The following is a 20,096-nucleotide window of genomic DNA, read 5'->3' as shown; positions in this document are numbered from 1 at the left end:
ATTCGACACAATTCAATTCAATGGGCTTTATTGGCATGGGAAACACATGTTTACATTGCCAAAGCAAGTGAAATAGATAAACAAAAGTGAAATAAACAATAAAAAATAAACAGTAAACACTCACAAAAGTTCCAAAGGAATAGAGACATTTCAAATGTCATATACAGCTATTTACAGTGTTGTAACAATGTGCAAATAGTTAAACTACAAAAGGGAAAATAAATAAACATAAAAATGGATTGTATTTACAATGGTGTTTGTTCTTCACTGGCTGCCCTTTTCTTATGGCAACAGGTCCCAAATCTTGCTGCTGTGATGCCAAAGGAACTGCATGATATTAAGAAATGCTATAGATGGAAGGAAAGTAGTGTAGAAACCTACCAAAAAAACATTAGGCATTAACAAATTCAATCCCTTTTAGAAAACTTCATAAATGCAGAAAATCAGTCATCATTGGGAAGCATTTTTGATTCTGAGGTCGGACATATAACGTTTGTATGTGAAAACTACTTCTAAGATGCATACATTCACTCGCGCTAGAGGGAGGCTGGCTCTGCACATGCGCAGATCATATACACCGCTGGAACGCTGATTAAGGTGTTTACATGTCCTAATAATTCAAAAGATTGCTCAGAAAACCAGGTGTTTTAATCAGCGTATGTTTACTTCGATTTTGACCTTAAGAAGATTAAGATAAACAGAGTAAGGTGTTTACATGACTATTACATAATCTGCCTACTTCCATCAGTTTAATATCAAATTATTACTGCGCATGTAAACGTACTCAATGTCTTTAAGAAGTTGAACATGTTATTACTCCAACCTTGTGAAAGTGACAAACTGACATTTTCATTTTGTTCAAAAACAACTTTATATTGAAGGAGTGCCTTTGATTTGACAGCCTGCACATGTGTAGCTCGGCGCGAGACGACCGTTAGACCCGATCACCTACAAGCGTGATCTGGGATTTCTATTGGAGAAGTAGTTTCTGCCTACCTTCATACTGTACGTTCTTTGATTTTATATTCATCCAACATCTGACATGTTTTTTGGATGACTTGATGATGCCGTTTTGCTGCTCCCTGTGCACACTGAAAGTGTTTCTGGGCCGGGCGTCAGTTAAACTGCAGTACCGAAGCAAAACTGAAGGAGCAGTCGAAACTGGGCCTCTACACTGGAACCATGGCCCCTTGGACCGCTCTAACTATGAAAATAAACGTCTTAAAAAATGGAAGGCAGCTGGGAAGAGGTGAGATCAGGTGGGACCATTCTAGCCAATAAGAGACCAGATACGTGTGTGATTGACAGGCACAACTCCCGATATAAAGTGTTTTTTCTCAAAGTTTCCGGGATGTCACGTGTCCTACTTATATCACACTCGTAACAACCTAAGCATTACGAAACTTCTATTAGAGCAAATAAGCCATTACATTTGTTGTTGACCAAATTCGACACAATTCAATTCAATGGGCTTTATTGGCATGGGAAACACATGTTTACATTGCCAAAGCAAGTGAAATAGATAAACAAAAGTGAAATAAACAATCAAAAATAAACAGTAAACACTCACAAAAGTTACAAAGGAATAGAGACATTTCAAATGTCATATACAGCTATTTACAGTGTTGTAACAATGTGCAAATAGTTAAACTACAAAAGGGAAAATAAATAAACATAAATATGGATTGTATTTACAATGGTGTTTGTTCTTCACTGGTTGCCCTTTTCTTATGGCAACAGGTCCCAAATCTTGCTGCTGTGATGCCAAAGGAACTGCATGATATTAAGAAATGCTATAGGTGGAAGGAAAGTAGTGTAGAAACCTACCAAAAAAACATTAGGCATTAACAAATTCAATCCCTTTTAGAAAACTTCCTGGACAAAACGTTTTACTGTAATAGTGAAGGTGTAAACTTGGCAGTAGAAAACCTCAAAAGTATATTTGACCTCTCAGCTTCCCTATCAAATCAAAAAATTGATTGAGTATTGCTCTGTTCAAGTAGACTGCGATTTTGCTGTGATCTGATAGGGGTGTCAGTGGGCTGACTGAACGTTCTGAGAGACTGGGTTGAGGTCAGTGATAAAGTAATCTGAGGTACTACTGCCTAGGGATGAGCTGTAGGTGTACCTACCGTAAGAGTCCCCTTGAAGCCTACCATTGACTATGTACAGACCGAGCATGCGACAGAGCTGCAGGAGTTGTGACACGTTTTTTTTGGTTGTTTTGTCATAGTTGTGTCTAGGGGGGCATATTTGGGAGGGATTGCTGTCACCTCCAGGTAGGCATTTGTCCCCCTGTGTGCTAAGTGTCAGGTTCTTGTCCAGTTCTTGCATTTAGGTCACCACAGACTAGTACATGTCCCTGGGGCAGGAAATGGTTGATCTCCCCCTATAGGATGGAGAAGCTGTCATCGTTAAAGTATGGGGATTCTATTGGGGGGGATATAGGTAGCACACAAGGACATTTTTCTCTGTTGAGATAATTTCCTTATTAATTTCTAGCCAGATGTAAAATGTTCCAGTTTTGACTAAATGAAGAGTGAGTTAGGTCTGCTCAATACCAAATGCAAATAGTCTGGGTAGCCATGATTAGCTGTTCGGGAGTCTTATGGCTTGGGGGTAGAAGCTGTTAAGAAGCCTTTTGGACCTAGACTTGCCGCTCCGGTACCGCTTGCCGTGCGGTAGCAGAGAGAACGGTCTATGACTAGGGTGGCTGGAGTGTTTGACAATTTTTAGGGCCTTCCTCTGACACCGCCTGGTATAGAGGTCCTGGATGGCATGAAGCTTGGCCCCAGTGATGTACTGGGACGTACGTACTACCCTCTGTAGTGCCTTGCAGTCGGAGGCCGAGCAGTTGCCATACCAGGCGGTGATGCAACCAATCAGGATGCTCTTGATGGTGCAGCTGTATAACTTTTTGAGGATCTGAGGGTCCATGCCAAATCTTTTCAGTCTCCAGAGGGGGAATAGGCTTTGTCGTGCCCTCTTCACGACTGTCTTGGTGTGTTTGGACCATGATAGTTTGTTGGTGATGTGGACACCAAGGAACTTGAAGCTCTTAACCTGTTCCACTACAGCCCCGTCGATGAGAATGGGGGCGTGCTCAGTCCTCTTTTTTTTCCTGTAGTCCACAATCATCTCCTTTGTCTTGATCACGTTGAGGGAGAGGTTGTTATCCTGGTACCACACGGCCAGGTCTCTGACCTCCTCCCTATAGGCTGTCTCATCGTTGTCGGTGATCAGGCCTACCACTTTTGTGTCGTCTGCAAACTTAATTTATACCATGCTTCTTGTAGGATGACAATGTCTGTATTTCCAATTTCTTTGATGAAGTCTGGGTTCCTGCTCTTTAGGCCAAAGGCAGATGACCTCAGACCTTGTATATTCCAGGATGAGATAGTAAAAGATTTGTGTTCCATAGTGTCTAGTGTTGTTTTCGTGTGGTTTAGGCTCGGACCATTACAGTAGGTGTGAGCAGAGCATGTTAAGCATCTGATACATACCTTTTAGGTCGCAGGATGGGAATTGGGCGGGTGTATTAGTGGGGGTTGGGCCTGTTGCTCTGCTCACGGCCTGGGCATATGTGCAGCTGTCATGTTGAGGTCCTTGCTGCAGGGGCATGGGGTAGGGGGGGGCAGAAGGGGCATAGGTATGGTCTGGGGGGGCCTATATATGGTGTGGGCAGGGTTTGTTTGGGGGGGTCTCGGCTAGTTGGGGTGGGGGTGGGGGTGGGGATGTGGCTGGTGATGATGAGGTCTGGGTGTAGGTCCTCTTGGCGTGGGTTCTCTTGGTGCAGGTCCTTCGGGAGGGGGTCTTGCAGGTCTGGGAGGGTATCTCGCTGGTCTGGGCAGGGTGTCCAATGCTCTGTTGCTCCTGTGTGAGGTGCTGGGGCTGCGGTTGAGGGTGATGTCCTTCAGGGACCTGGCAAAAGTTGGGACTGCTGCCTTGTAGAGGTGGACCTGGTCGTAAAGGCTGTTCAAGTCCAGGGTGGAGTGGCGGGCCACGTAGACATTAGGTTTTGAGGCAGTCCCGGGAAATGCTTGAAAGTATTTTCGTGGTAGCAGGGTGGAGATGACCACTTGTGGGTTGGGGAAAGTGGAAGAAGCTTTTTCAATCACTCCCTTGAGTGCTGTGGCCACCCTTTCCTGCTGGGCCCTCAGGTCGTTTGTGGTCGTGTGAATTATGATGTGGCTGGGGGACCCTAGTCTGTCCTCTGACAACAGCTCCAGGGCATGCCTAGTGTTTGGGCACCAGAGTTTAGCCACTTTATTTTTATTTTTTTATTTTTGGGGGGGGTTTATTCTCAAAATTGTCAAAGACTCCAGCCACCCTAGTCATAGACTGTTCTCTCCACTACCGCACGGCAAGCGGTACCGGAGCACCAAGTCTAGGTCCAAAAGGCTTCTCAACAGCTTCTACCCCCAAGCCATAAGACTCCTGAACAGCTAATCATGGCTATTTGCATTGCACCCCCCACCCCACCACCCCCCACCCCCCTTTTTTACGATGCTGCTACTCTGTTTATTATTAGTGCATAGTCACTTTAACTCTACCCACATGTACATATTACCTCAATTACCTCGACTAGCCAGTGACTCTGCACCGGTACCCCCCTGTATATAGCCTCCCTACTGTTATTTTATTTTACTGCTGCTCTTTAGTTATTTGCTTTTAAAAATGCATTGTTGGTTAAGGGCTTGTAAGTAAGCATTTCACTGTAATGTCTACACCTGTTGTATTCGGCGCATGTGGCAAATAAAATTAGATTAGATTTGATTTGTATTTCCCATTTGATGAGAAGCACAACCTGTGGCTTTTGTGTGTCCTCGTGGGAGTTGTCAGGAGGGCTATCCGGGGGGCTGACAGGGGGCTGTTAGGAGGGGGTGGGGTCTGTTGGGTTGGTGGGTCCTGTGTTGTCTGTCCCATTGTGGTATTGAGGTTGTGGTCCTGGTCTGAGGTGGGCTTTTCTGCTGGCTTTTCTGAGGGAGTGTCCTGCTCTCTGTCACACCTCAGCTTTCTCACTTCCTGCTTCAGTGCTGTTAGCTGTGCCATGTGTTCCTCTCTTCTCCTCCAGTGCTGTTAGCTGGGCTGTGTGATCCTCTCTCTCCTCCTTATGTTCTCTCACCTCAGTCCGGGGTGCAGCCAGCTCTCTCAGACAGCCGTCCCACTCCACCTTCAGCCCTCCGGGTCTTGTTGGGGGGGGTGGGGGGTGTTGTTGTGCTGGTCTATTTTGTGGGTCTGTTCTGTCTGGAGTGTGTGGACTAGCTCTCTGCGCTCCACAATTTCTCTATCCAGCTTTGTGAATCTCTCAACAATGGAGGCGCAGTGCAGTTGTGGAACCTGGGTCTGTTCAGTGATTGGGGAGGGACTCTCCTCTTGGGGCTGCTCGTCTGCTGGGCAGTTTGAGGATGAGGTGTGATTAGACTCACTCAGGATGGGGAGCCCTCACCAAGAGAGAGCTTTTCCTGTTGTGCTCTCTCTTTGATCCCTCCATACAAAAACTCCTGCTTGGTGAGCGAAAACATTTTTGGGCCCAGGCGGCAGCATAAAGACCCTGAGGGATGACTGCGCTGAGAGATGACGTCACCGCTGGACCCTATTGGAGAAATTGCTCTCGCTTCGCCTCTTCCTCTCTGGTTCTAATCCGCAATTCCTCGTATCCTCTCTTAGTCTCCTTCTCAAACATATTGGAGAACGTCCCCCCCTCTGACCTCCAATGCCGTTTGACGAGGTGAGGAGTGCAAGGAATCAAGGAAATAATTGAGAAAAAGCTCAAACTTGAATAACGAAAACTCCATTGAGCGTAAACTCTGCCCACTGCCTTCATTCAACATATCACATTCAAGGCCTAAACTCACCAAGGGCAAGCGAGGCGTTTGTATGATTTATTTTAGAATCAATTGTTTTGAATTATAATAACCCAACCGAAGCTGGGCGGGCAGGTTTTTTCCGCTTTGACGCCTCGCTCAATTAGAACGTGTCTGGTTATGCGTTTTATCGCTGGCGCTGTAGTCACACAAAATAATACAAACATCATATTCACTTTTTTTTGTTGGAGCTCATTTGAATTGGAAGAGGTGGCTGGCTAATGGTTGAGGCTTTACCATGCGTGCTCAATTCGCAATACAAATTAGACCAATTATTCCACTTATGTTAACACAATATCGCTATCAGCAAAATATGATTGGAGATGTAGACTATCCTGCTAGCATAGCTCTGCCTGTCCGGTCCTTTCCACCCGCCCGCTACTGGTGAGTTTTTCGCTAAGAACAAGACGAAGGAAAACGCAGCTGAACATTTAGTCAACACTGCCCCCTGGTGGATAACAGTTGTAGTTACAAATTGAACAAAATTATACAAAAACTACTAAAAATTAGTCGTTTCGTTTCTAGATTAGGACGTAAATTCATAGTTTTTATTGGTAAAAGTAGATAACACAAAATGTCCGCCAAAACGCAAAAACTTTTTTTTGTCTAGCAATCATACATTTCAGAGGTTGAATTCCCTCTCCGTGGGTACAACTAACAAGTGGATAGTCTATTCTGATTAAACATCATGATTTTCTGTACAATTAATTATATGAGTACTGTAGGCTTATTCATAGCTGTACCCGATTATCATCATGGGACAAAAATAATGTGATGCCTCGCTCTCTAATCAAATATTACATTGTAGTGAAGTTGCAGCAGTGAACCAAAAAGTGTCCCCACTCCCCAAACACGTTATTGCCTTTCAGTTCTTGCTTTGACAAGAAGAGGTCTCTTCATGGATCCCTAATTGGACTATTTAGAGGTCCACGAAAACATTCAGTTAGATGAATATCCACAATGAAAACCTTCACATTAATGATGCTCTTGTCGTGACATTACTTATTCTCTGCTCCTCTGTCCTGTCTATTTGTTTGATAAAAGATTCCCTCACCAAAAATGGCCTGTATTGTACAACCCCCAGCAACCCCACCAAAGGGATGCTGTCATTCGGTCTGTCAAGCTCAGTGTCTGTTGTCCCCAGTGGGTCATCATGGCTTCTTCTTCTCTGCTAGCTCCTCCATCTGCCTCTTTCTCATCTCCAGCACCTCCATCAGCTTGGCATCATTCTTAGCACGCTCCTGAGCCCTCATCTCTGCTAGGTCCTCAAAGAATCGGTGTCTGTAGAAGGTATACGATGTTATTACACACACAAATAAAGAGTCCACACTATATAAGCTCCTAGTAATTGATTGGGTAAACCAACATTTCATCATCACAGAAGGCAGTGTGATGCCGAAACGTTGGTGGTTGACCCAATCAATTACTGGGAGCTTATATAGTGTGCGACTCTTTATTTATTTTTATAGCCTACAGTTTACTCGCTGTTAGTCAGCACCTCTACTAACTTTTTGGGTGTGCATTCATGCTTTTCACTAACACATTCATAGATGCTAACTACCTTTAGCGCCTATTGAAATCTTCCCAGGGGACTTTTGTTAAGAGCCCCGACCCTCGGTCTGAACGTGAACATGCATTGCTTATGGTACGGTTTTGGAAACATAAGGAAAGTATATCTTTCATATCAGCGAGAAATCATTTTCAAAAAAATTGAACGGTTAAATTGATACACCTTGATAGGGATAGTGTTCCCACAGAGCCATGTTACGGTGCTTGTTTAAGGAAGACAAGAGGCGACCACCTGTGCTAATTAGCTATCTAGCATGTAGCGGAAGTGTAGTTTAGTCGGATGGAGGCATCCATAGCTGTATAGATCTGTGCAAAACTGCTACAGTAAGTATCTTTTTTTATTTGAAAGATTCTTTCTCGCTGATGAAAGATAAGGCCATACGTTTCGAAAGCCATATCGCAAGCGATGATCATTGACGTTTGTAAACGTTAAAACACAGTGTCAGGATTGTAGTTCACATGAGGTTGTCGTGGGCGAAGCTAATGGCTGAGAACTGTAGGGATAAGGCAGAATGCCACCTAGAAATTGAAAGCTGAGGTTAGGGCTCCCACACGGCCATATTTCCATGTTACAGCACTTGTTTACGGAAAACAGATGGAAGACAGAGGTGTACCTCTGCCAATTAGCCATCTGCGTCTCTGAACACGTGTGTAAACAGAAGGACGCCACTACTTCTGTTCACAGGAGGTTTCCAGGTGTTTGATGCCATTCCATTTGCTCCGTTCCGGCCATTATTATGAGCCGTTCTCCCCTCAGCAGCCTCCACTGCTTCTGTTGTACACCTTTTCTATGCATATACTGTCCATAATGTCTATACACACCATCATATACATATCAGGGGAGGACGGCTCATAATAATGGCTGGAACGGCACAAATGGAATGGTATCAAACCATGTGTTTGACGTATTTGATACCATTCCACTCATTCCGCTCCAGCCATTAACACGAGCCCGTCCTTCCCAATTAAGGTTCCACCAACCTGCTGTGATACATATATATTTATATTCCGGACTCTGACATTGCTCGTTGTAATATTTCTATATCTCTTAATTCCTTTTTATTTTGGGGAATTGCGTGTATTGTTTTGTATTGTTAGGTATTACTGCACTGTTGGAGCTAGGAACATAAGCATTTCGCTACACCCGCAATAACATTGCAAAATATGTGTATGTGACCAATAAAATTTGATTGATTTGACAAACGTGTTGTCGCTGAACAATACTGTTGGCTGCAACTGTGTTAAAACCAGTTAAATAAGTGTATATTTTGCATTCGTTAAATTATTTTGATGTGATTTGAAAGTAGAGGGCTTTATGTTTCTGGAATCGTACCGCAATTGAGAATTGATTCACGTTTAGATGGAGTATTGGGCTGCTTTGGCTGCCAGAGCCAATTTGCCTCTAAACAGAACATGTAATGTCCTTGGACTATAAGGCTCATTTAGTCCATTATTGGGCTAGTGTTTCACTAGATTATTATTAAACCAATGGAGGAGGCTGCTGAGGGGATAATGGCCGGAACGGAGCAAATGGAATGGCATCAAACACCTAGAAACAATGTGTTTGATGTATTTGATACCATTGCACAGATTCCACTCCAGTCATTCCCCCGAGCCTGTTCTCCCCAATTAAGGTGCCACCAACCTCCTGTGTATTACACACTCACTATTGTCAGTCGAACTGACATTGGCAATACACCATCAAGCACTGGATAGGGGTCCAAAGACATGTTCAACCACCTACAACAACAATGAACAGTCAGTCATAAGTACATTAGATTGTGTCATTGAATGACGTTTAGGCTAAATTCAGAATTTACATAATCTAATGCAGTATTTCCCTGCAAATAGGACAACACAGATAGGCTACTAAGTGATATGGACACAGGACCGCAGCTCCAGTCAGGTTGTGGTGTGGAGAGCAATTATATACAGTCTATACGTTAATAGGTCATTGATTGCCCTTTACCAGACAGAATAGAGCTACATAGCTAATAGAACCATGAATGAAAGGGTATCACCTGTTGAAGAAAGCAGTGGCCAGTCCCACGATTAATGTTCCAAATAAAATTGGTTTTGTAAGGCGCTTTACTGCAGACAGTTGATGTTGCTTCATGGTAGACAACAACCACGACCAGACTTGTCCGAAATGTTGCAAAATTAGTAACTGCTGTCTATCAAAATATTCTTATTCCACTAGTATCTTGCAAAAACATGGGCAACAACTGTACCGTGACCTCCCCAAGATTGCAAAAGCTGCACGTACAACGACTTCCGCCGGACCTGCCCCCTTCATTACGAAACACATTGTTGATTAAATCAATTTTATCTTATGATAGTTTAAATAAACTATTTAAATAGTTTAAATAATCTGTTTAAATTATAAAGTATACACGTGGAAATAGTTGTCACGTATTCACCAATAAAGTATAACAGCAGGAATATCCTCCTCCTCGAAAGCCATTTAGGTGGAACAATTACATTAAGGACCGTGTCCTGGTGGGGAAACAATTCGAGGACGGACCAATGCGTCCCAAACATCCGGCAACAACACCGGAATTAAAATGGAAAGATTATTACTTTTTTTTTTTATTATTATCTTGAGTGAACGTTCTTCATTGTAAATACATCAGTCGATCGTTTATTCATAGTAACTGTGACGAAGTGAACACATGATGTCGGGAAAAGGACGTTCTGCGACGGGATCTGATCGGTTTGAATACCTGCAGACACTTGTCACGGAGTTTCAGGACACTGACAGTGATGGTACGCTAGCTAATGCAGCAGAGTAGGCTATATCATGGTTAATATAATGTGTAGACATTGGTGTAGCAAATGTTTTAGAAGGCACAAGCCCTGGTAATGATTTGGTGGATGATAGACCTCCTGTTTGATGTTTGGTAATATTCTAGCTAAATCTTACTACACCATATATAACTAACTGTGCTTCATTTGACCATGTGGTTGGCATTAGCTAACATTACTATCGAATTGGTCACTTCTTCTAGAGGCGAAAGAGCAAGTGTTGGCCAACTTGGCCAACTTTGCCTACGATCCGAGGAACCTGGAGGACCTGAGAACCCTTCAGGTTATTGAACTCTTCTTGGACATGCTCACAGAGGAAAATGAGAACTTTGTGGAGTTTGGGATAGGTGAGTATGGCACAAGTGACACTAGTTGTGAAATACATAAGATCATGTTTAAATGATACATACAGTATATCAACATACCTTAATCCAGATGTTCAAAAGGAGATAATCTCTCCATAACAGAGTGCTTCTGTTCATTCCCAGGCGGTCTATGTAACCTGAGTATGGATCGGGAATGCCGTGACCAGATCCTGCAGAGCGAAGCTATCCCCCTGGTTACGGGATGCCTGTCCAGCCGGCGAGAGGAGACGGTGCTGTCTGCCATCACCACGCTTATGAATCTCACCACTGCTGCATCACGCTCCCAAACCACCGACACCGCAGTGCTACAGTGCATGCTGCGCTTCTCCATCTCCCAGAGCCCACGCCTGCGTAACCTGGCCTCTGTGTTCCTCCAGGACTGCTGCACTGAGGAGCAGGTGGCCAGGGCAGAGGCACAGATGCAGGGACACCATCCTACAGCACTGGGGATCCCCCTGCCTAAGGACTAGGCTAGTCTGGAGACATGATCGCTAGATCTGATGTCTGATCTCTGAGAAATACACTGAGTGTACAAAACATGAAGAACACCTGCTCTTTCCATGGCATAGACTGACCAGGTGAATCCAGGTGAAAGCTATGATCCCTTATTGATGTCACTTGTTAAGTCCACTTCAAATCAGTGTAGATGAATGGGAGGAGACGGGTTAAAGAAGGATTTTTAACCCTTGAGACATGGATTGTGTGCCATTCAGAGGCTGAATGGGCAAGGCAAAATATTTAAGTGCCTTTGAACGGGGTATGGTAGTAGGTGCCAGGGTGCACTGGTTTGTGTCAAGAACTGCAACACTGCTGTATTTTTCACGCTCAACCGTTTCCTGTGTGTATCAAGAATGGTCCACCACCCAAAGGATATCCAGCCAACTTGACACAACTGTGGGAAGCATTGGAGTCAACATAGGCCAGCATCCCTGTGGAACGCTTTCAACACCTTGTAGAGTCCATGCCCCGACGAATTGAGGCTGTTCTGAGGGCAAACGGGGGGTGCAACTCAATATTAGGAAGGTGTTCTTAATGTTTTGTACACTGTGTAGGAGTGCAAAATGACTCATGATGGAGGACTTTGAAACAAACATACTTTCCAACTTAAAATTGCTTTACACTTCAGTGCCACATGATGGAGACAGTACCACTGCTTTGCTTAGCCATGTGGAAAGCTGTGATGTTAACTGGCTCGGTTGCTCTCAGCTATTTACAATATGGACTTTAGACTCAGTTGACTCGGTCAACTCACTTCATACCAGTTAGTCATTGCCAATTTTAGAGATGACATAAGCTTTTATGTCCCTTTGATTGAAGTTACTCAGCACATTCAAAGGGATCGGCCGGAGCAAGGCGCTGCAAAGAATCACTGATCTAACACTTTTGACTGACCAGGCCAATACCACGTTATTCTCCACCACAGCTGGGATGTGGCCCACCAGACCAAACTAGATTTCATCCATGTGATGCTGCAGCATCTGTGATAGAGACAACCCCCACATTCCAGAGGATCAATAGCAAGGCTAATCTTGAGTAGCTGTTGGAATACATTGGGATTTGGAGATCAGTGATTCTGTGCAGTGCCTTGCTCAGGCCGATCCCACCAAAGCTGGTCAATATTGAGCCAAATCTCCAGCAGTCATGTCTGTGACCCATTACTATGCTGGCCAGTGACATCTTGACATATGGTCCCAATAAAAAGTCTCTGCATTCAGTAAACTCAATATTTTTCATCAAACCCAATGCATTGCTTAGACACCCATATGTATTTTCCATTTGATATTCAAGTATTTGACTAGCAGGCCTCAAAAGGCACGAGTAGGCTGCACCTTTGATCTTCTTGGCCATCTGATCTATTCCAGGGCAGGGTCTGGGTCACTCATCCAGAAATACTGCAGACCTGGCTCAGACAAGCATTAGGTGCAGAGGATAGGTATCCTGGAAAAACAAACCTGAGTGGAAATCCTATCCAGCTGTGTGTCTGCATGCTTCCATAGGCGTGTTTGAGAGGCTTTCCAAAGGCTTAACAGCCGTCCACCTGCCACTGAGATCAATGGAAAAGCTAAAAGCTTCTGTCCTCCAACAAAAACAGACACACCTATGCCCGACTTTTAATGTACATGTTTATTTTTTCTTTACATAAAGGCAGCTGTAATATAAGGGCTCTATTCAATCCGCATCGCCGAAGTACAACTTTACAGCTTGATTGAAACGTAAAGGCAATATTCCCGCTTTACCGGTAAATCCTGCATATGTCGGCTCAATTGGAAATTACCTTTACATTTATAATCGCGGAATCTGTAACGCTTCAGTTTTACAGATTGAATAGAGCCCCAAGTCACAGATTGATGAGGTGGTTTCAAGGCTGTCACAATTACATGATCAGGTTTGGTCCTAAAAATACAGCAAAATCATTTGGCTGTCAATGTTTAGCAGACTGCTGTATATGGCACATTGCTGTACATGGCTTCACTTTCCTGTTATCCTGTGCCTGCTAAAACATAGCATTGGTCCAATGGGTTCTGCAAAAATGTTTGCATTAAAACGCACAATTGACGACACTTACGGCTGGATTCAATCTGTATCGCCAAAGTATCGCGGAAGATCCGCGTCAAAATGTAAAGGTAATTTCTGATTGAGCCGTCATGCAGCGTTTACTGTGAATGCAGTTGCCGCGACTGCGGGAACATTGCCTTTAATTGTCAATCGCGCTACGGATTTAATAGAGCCCTTAGGCAGCCCAATTCTGATATTTTTTCCAAGAATTGTTTTTTTGACCAATCCAATCAGATCTTTTCACATTAGCTCACAACATTTTTTATTTGTGGATAAAAGATCAGAATTGGGCTGCCTGTATAAATTCAGCCATTATTGCTTTGATTTCAGCAGGTGCTTTGGCAGAGTGGAGCGAAAACGTATGCCATGCATCGGAGATATGAGCCACCATGTCTAGCCCGACTTTCTCTCATTCCTTCAATGACCTTCACAGAGCCAGAAACTTCTCTGTCTGCTCACGCAGTTTGTTCTTCTGGATCTGAAAGAGGAATAAAAAAGAAAGGAGAGAATAAGTCTTTGTATTAAATACAGTGTTTTATGTCAGGGTGGTTTCTCAGATCGACCAGGCAGCCGTGGTGGTTCGTGACTCCTCCAACATGACGCCCTCTGAATGTGTTTAGCAGGACTGCTGCGTGCAGACTGCTTAATAGCTCACTTTCTTTCTGTCTAGAGACGGGGGATTGGGCTACTCACATTTCTAAATGATTTTGAAGAGGACCACAAGGAACATACAGTTTATGCAATGGACTGTTCATCAAAACTAATTTGTCTCTGACAAGTACTTAAGCTTCCTGATTATGTCTTCAGAATTGTATAAACAAATACACAACAAATGTTGGTCAATGTTCATGTAGTAGAAACATACATTAAGGGGCATGTTAGCTTAGCTTTGAGTAAGAGTATATGGTTTGAGAGATTACCTTTCCTGAAACTGTGAGCGGGTAGCCCTTCACAAATGTTACATAGCGTGGGATCTTGAAATGAGCGATCTGAGAGGGGAAAGAAGAGAAACAGAATAACAGTACATTTTAGGAATTTAGGCTAGCCACAGCAGGAAGTTGCAGAACCTTTTTATTTCAATCTCTCACCTTTCCCTTGCAGTAAGCTTTGATGTCCTCTGCACTGCAATCCATTCCCTCCTTCAGCTTGAGGCAGGCACACACCTCCTCTCCCATACGCTCATCCTTTACTCCTATCACCTGATAGAGAGCGAGAAAGAAACATTAACATTAGCAGTCCTTGCTCTACAGCTCCTGACAAAAGGACATTTCCCTATAAAACGATCTTTCTGCTTCTGTTCAAGCATATACAAACAAACTGATTGAGAATTCACCTGTGCTTCCTGGACTTTAGGGTGGGTGTGTAGGAACTGCTCAATCTCAGCTGGGTATATGTTCTCCCCTCCTCGGATGATCATGTCCTTTATTCGGCCCTCGATGCGGCAGTAGCCATACTTGTCCAGGCTGGCGATGTCACTGCATATGGGTATAAGGATACATGTATGACACATAAGTAAAAGTTGAGACATCAGTGTTTGGGAGGTGTATGGGACCAGACCTGTCCACTCACCCAGTCTTATACCAGCGGTCTTTGGTAATGCACTTGTCTGTCTTGGCGACATCCCCCCAGTACTCCAGCATTACACAGTAGCCCCTGATCATCAGCTCTCCTGATATCCCAAGAGGCATGAGCTCTCCAGAGTCAGGATCAACTACCTTAGCCTGAGGGACAGCAGTGGTAAGGATAATAGGGTGAGACTCTACTGCAGTCAGTTACCATATGATAATAAAATCATGCTCCCAGCAGTTCTGCCTATGTAGATAAGACATGTAATGTATATGCTTTAGATATGCTTAAAGGGATACTTCAGGATTTTGGGAATGAAAAGTCAGATCAACTTGTGGATACCAGTTTAATGTCTCTGCGTCCAGTATGAAGGAAGTTGGAGGTAGTTTTGCGAGCCAACGCTAACCAGTGTTAGCCCAATGACTGGAAGTCTATAGTAACAGCTAAGACTGGAAGTCTATGGTAACAGATATACTTCCAGTCATTGCGCTAACGTTAGTAGATACAGGGCTTCATTGCCAAAATCCCAAAGTATCCCTTTAACATACATAAATATACTTATTGTATAATAGAAGTAAAGATATTAAAACATATGCACATAAATGACTCAGGTGGATGAGACATACCTCTAAGTGATTGGTAATGCACCCAACAGTCTCTGACTTCCTCTCCAAATTGTCTGTTGGGAAGCCACAGAATGACACAGGGCTGTTCTCTGTGGTTCCATAGGCAATCTGTCAATCCAAAGTGAAACCACACACTGAGTTCAATTAAACATACAGTATCACCACAGCGCCATTCATGACGTTCTGTAACATTTACATTACATTTACGTCATTTAGCAGACGCTCTTATCCAGAGCGACTTACAAATTGGTGCATTCACCCTATAGCCAGTGGGATAACCACTTTACAATTATTATTATTTTTATTTTTTTATGGGGGGGGGGGGTAGAAGGATTACTTTATCCTATCCCAGGTATTCCTTAAAGAGGGGGGGTTTCAAATGTCTCCGGACGGTGGTGAGTGACTCCGCTGTCCTGGCGTCGTGAGGGAGCTTGTTCCACCATTGGGGTGCCAGAGCAGCGAACAGTTTTGACTGGGCTGAGCGGGAACTATGCTTCCGCAGAGGAAGGGGAGCCAGCAGGCCAGAGGTGGATGAACGCAATGCCCTCGTTTGGGTGTAGGGACTGATCAGAGCCTGAAGGTACGGAGGTGCCGTTCCCCTCACAGCTCCATAGGCAAGCACCATGGTCTTGTAACAGATGCGAGCTTCAACTGGAAGCCAGTGGAGTGTGCGGAGGAGCGGGGTGACGTGAGAGAACTTGGGAAGGTTGAACACCAGACGGGCTGCGGCATTCTGGATGAGTTGTAGGGGTTTAATGGCACAGGCAGGGAGCCCAGCCAAAAGCGAGTTGCAGTAATCCAGACGGGAGATGACAAGTGCCTGGATTAGGACCTGTGCCGCTTCCTGTGTAAGGCAGGGTCGTACTCTCCGAATGTTGTAGAGCATGAACCTGCAGGATCGGGTCACCGCCTTGATGTTAGCGGAGAACGACAGGGTGTTGTCCAGGGTCACGCCAAGGCTCTTCGCACTCTGGGAGGAGGACACAACGGAGTTGTCAACCGTGATGGCGAGATCATGGAACGGGCAGTCCTTCCCCGGGAGGAAGAGCAGCTCCGTCTTGCCAAGGTTCAGCTTGAGGTGGTGATCCGTCATCCATACTGATATGTCTGCCAGACATGCAGAGATGCGATTCGCCACCTGGTTATCAGTAGGGGGAAAGGAGAAGATTAGTTGTGTATCGTCAGCGTAGCAATGATAGGAGAGGCCATGTGAGGATATGACAGAGCCAAGTGACTTGGTGTATAGCGAGAATAGGAGAGGGCCTAGAACTGAGCCCTGGGGGACACCAGTGGTGAGAGCACGTGGTGCGGAGACAGATTCTCGCCACGCCACTTGGTAGGAGCGACCGGTCAGGTAGGACGCAATCCAAGAGTGAGCCGCGCCGGAGATGCCCAGCTCGGAGAGGGTGGAGAGGAGGATCTGATGGTTCACAGTATCAAAGGCAGCAGACAGGTCTAGAAGGACAAGAGCAGAGGAGAGAGAGTTAGCTTTAGCAGTGCGGAGAGCCTCCGTGACACAGAGAAGAGCAGTCTCAGTTGAATGACCAGTCCTGAAACCTGACTGGTTTGGATCAAGAAGGTCATTCTGAGAGAGATAGCAAGAGAGTTGGCTAAAGACGGCACGCTCAATAGTTTTGGAAAGAAAAGAAAGAAGGGATACTGGTCTGTAGTTGTTGACATCAGAGGGATCAAGTGTTGGTTTTTTGAGAAGGGGTGCAACTCTCGCTCTCTTGAAGACGGAAGGGACATAGCCAGGGGTCAAGGATGAGTTGATCAGCGAGGTGAGGTAGGGGAGAAGGTCACCGGAGATGGTCTGGAGAAGAGAGGAGGGGATGGGGTCAAGCGGGCAGGTTGTTGGGCGGCCTGTAGTCACAAGTCGCAAGATTTTATCTGGAGAGAGAGGGAGAAAGAAGTCAAAGCATAGGGTAGGGCAGTGTGAGCAGGACCAGCAGTGTCATTAGACTTAACAAACGAGGATCGGATGTCGTCAACCTTCTTTTCAAAGTGGTTGACGAAGTCATCCACAGAGAGGGAGGAGGGGGGGGGGGGGGGGGGATTCAGCAGGGAGGAGAATGTGGCAAAGAGCTTCCTAGGGTTAGAGGCAGATGCTTGGAATTTAGAGTGGTAGAAAGTGGCCTTAGCAGCAGAAACAGATGAAGAAAATGTAGAGAGGAGGGAGTGAAAAGATGCCAGGTCCGCAGGGAGTCTAGTTTTCTTCCATTTCCGCTCAGCTGCCCGGAGCTCTGTTCTGTGAGCTCGCAATGAGTCATCAAGCCACGGAGCTGGAGGGGAGGACCGAGCCGGCCGGGAGGATAGGGGACACAGAGAGTCAGAGGATGCAGAAAGGGAGGAGAGGAGGGTTGAGGAGGCAGAATCAGGAGATTGGAGGGAGAAGGATTGAGCAGAGGGAAGAGATGATAGGATGGAAGAGGAGAGAGTAGTGGGAGAGAGAGAGCGAAGGTTGCGGCGGCGCATTACCATCTGTGTAGGGGCAGAGTGAGTAGTGTTGGAGGAGAGCGAGAGAGAAAAGGATACAAAGTAGTGGTCGGAGACATGGAGGGGAGTTGCAGTGAGATTAGTAGAAGAGCAGCATCTAGTAAAGATGAGGTCAAGCGTATTGCCTGCCTTGTGAGTAGGGGGGGACGGTGAGAGGGTGAGGTCAAAAGAGGAGAGGAGTGGAAAGAAGGAGGCAGAGAGAAATGAGTCAAATGTAGACGTAGGGAGGTTGAAATCCCCCAAAACTGTGAGGGGTGAGCCATCCTCAGTGTCCTTTGCAGAGGTAGTCGGAGACGGTGACTGAGGGGGCATGGAAAAGTATGTCCGTCTGTCTACCAGGGCCCACTGTCTGGTGGAGAGTTCCCTGTCAGCGCTGGACCTCAGCGTGACTTCACAGTTCAAAGGCTAGGACCAGCTGAGTCAGAGAGGGGCAGGGGCAGGGGGTGAGTCAGCAGGCAGGCCAGGGCATGGGAGCTCAGTGAGGTATGTGGTGCCCCTCTGACAACTGGCACACCTGTACAGTAGGACGGTGCCTGCCCCCTTGCCCCTCTGTAAACCTCGCCCATACATCTGTCCTGCTGTGGCCTTTCTCTGAGGTCACTGTTTACATCAATATAGTTTGGCCAGTGAGTCCTCTTGATAACCTTTTCTTGATTACTGCTTTTAAATTGACACAAATTTCAACTGGGTCAGTGGCAGAAGTAAAATATAAATTGAATGAAGTGAAGGCTAAGACTTGGCAGCAGGACCAATGGAGAGTCAGCATTGGTTTCGGCCTTTGAAGCGCTCGTAGGACGATTCATCTGCTGCCACACAAGCACATCCTTCTGAGGGCGAAGTCCTGTAGTGATAGAGTGGCAGAGTAGGGTCATGACTGGTGAACAAAGAGGCATTGCAGGAGCCGTTTGGGGATTGGGACGGTGAGAATGTTCACCTGAGCAGCCAGGAGAAAGACGTTCCCGATAAAATGCTAGATTTGTTGAGTAAACTCGAGATTCCACTTATCATGAGAGTGTCCATCGGACTCATAAACACACCCTTCTGAGTCCAAGGCGTCATAGGAGCTGAGCCAGCAAGCCCAAGGGCTGAAGTGGACAACCTCTCTCTCCCTCCATCCATCCCTTCCGGTCTCTTTCCCTCACTCTCCTGGTCAATTTCAAGTGGCCAATGGATCAGCTCTTGAGACCAAGGTTTTGGTCTCACATCTGGTTGGTTAAGGCCCACTCAAAGCCACACACACCCGAGTGAAAGCTCATGAAAAATTATGTGATTTCTAACCTCCACTCTATCTGCTGAAACTCAATCCAGCCACACCCAACCTCGCCTCTATTTGGAAAGTGAGATTGACCACAAAGACCATTATGTAACACCTTACTCCTTTTCAAAATAGTAGAAAATATGCATGCAGGAATGAAACTAGGCATTTGAAACCCTCTTTTTGTGGGGGGAAGAGGGCCCATTTCCAATTGTGTGACTTGAAAAGGAGTCCCGCCACTCGCCAACCATCTGGAGATGATTATGGGTTATAAAATAGCCTCACAGGCGCTCTTTTTCCTCTGACTGAAAAACAATAGAGATGTCTGGAACCCTAAAGACTGCCAAGTTAACCTCTTACCTACCGCCTGCCTACACTCAGGCAACTATTTTAGAAATGACTGACAATGACCACGGCCAGTGGAGGGCCTCATCTACCCAACAAAAATCCAGGTAACCTGTACAGGTATACAGACCATTGCTATATTGGCAGTCAAAAGTGCCAGTGCCTGATCCACCAAGACACTGTATTTGATTTGGAAGCAAATTTTGCCCTTCTTGAGAGTGTAATGTTTACACAATTTGTCTGCTTATATGACTAAAATGACCTAGAGATCCTTTGCCTGCTAAACATAACAAACAACTGAAAATTATGCACAAACAAAAACTGTTTGATTAAAATGTATCATGCAGAAGATCTGGAAGCTTTTTAGAAAGGTTAACCAGAAGTTAGTAGAATTTACTTGAGCTCCCTATGGTCAGTGGAAGATCCCGAACTGTCCTCCTGTGTGTGCAGAGTTAAACTCTCAGAGACACTTGGCTTCCTCTTGCAGCCCCTCCGTCTCCACGTAACACCCTGGTGAGCCCTCCACATTTTTTTCCTCAAATAAATGTTATAAATAGTGCTGTGTTCTGTTGACTGCCGTGCCGTCCTCCTCTCAAAGCCCCAAGTGAATATTTTTTGCACTGCTCTCCTTTTCTCAGTCACACTC

At 45.3% G+C, this 20,096-nt stretch overlaps 2 protein-coding genes and 1 long non-coding RNA gene across 3 annotated transcripts in view; 1 reads left to right on the top strand and 2 right to left on the bottom strand.

The window, feature by feature from the left end:
* Window positions 1–6,380: 6,380 nt before the first annotated feature.
* LOC121543523 lies at window positions 6,381–9,877 on the bottom strand. Its single transcript, XR_005996024.2, has 2 exons — window positions 9,458–9,877; window positions 6,381–7,148 (listed from the first exon to the last, which is right to left on the bottom strand). It is a non-coding gene; the product is annotated as an uncharacterized LOC121543523 (long non-coding RNA).
* An 84-nt stretch (window positions 9,878–9,961) lies between these two features.
* On the top strand, window positions 9,962–11,195 carry armc7 (armadillo repeat containing 7). The gene is made up of 3 exons (XM_041853356.2): window positions 9,962–10,202; window positions 10,445–10,588; window positions 10,730–11,195. Exons 1-3 carry the CDS (start codon window positions 10,109–10,111, stop codon window positions 11,074–11,076), a joined length of 585 nt encoding a protein of 194 aa, XP_041709290.1. The 5' UTR covers window positions 9,962–10,108; the 3' UTR covers window positions 11,077–11,195.
* Window positions 11,196–12,712: 1,517 nt separating this feature from the next.
* The window catches only part of acsf2 (acyl-CoA synthetase family member 2), a 52,063-nt gene continuing 44,679 nt past the window's right edge, over window positions 12,713–20,096 (bottom strand). The window contains exons 11-16 of the mRNA XM_041853139.2: window positions 15,355–15,462; window positions 14,732–14,883; window positions 14,496–14,637; window positions 14,251–14,361; window positions 14,083–14,151; window positions 12,713–13,640 (exon numbers count right to left, since the gene is read on the bottom strand). Coding sequence (XP_041709073.1) covers window positions 13,590–13,640; window positions 14,083–14,151; window positions 14,251–14,361; window positions 14,496–14,637; window positions 14,732–14,883; window positions 15,355–15,462 — 633 coding nt within the window. The 3' untranslated portion in view covers window positions 12,713–13,589. The remainder of the gene's footprint in view (window positions 13,641–14,082; window positions 14,152–14,250; window positions 14,362–14,495; window positions 14,638–14,731; window positions 14,884–15,354; window positions 15,463–20,096) is intronic.

This window comes from Coregonus clupeaformis, chromosome 1 (genome assembly GCF_020615455.1).
Source record: "Coregonus clupeaformis isolate EN_2021a chromosome 1, ASM2061545v1, whole genome shotgun sequence".
Lineage (NCBI taxonomy): Eukaryota > Metazoa > Chordata > Actinopteri > Salmoniformes > Salmonidae > Coregonus > Coregonus clupeaformis.
Note: the sequence above shows the minus strand (reverse complement) of the source record. Positions and strands in the feature narration are given on the sequence as shown.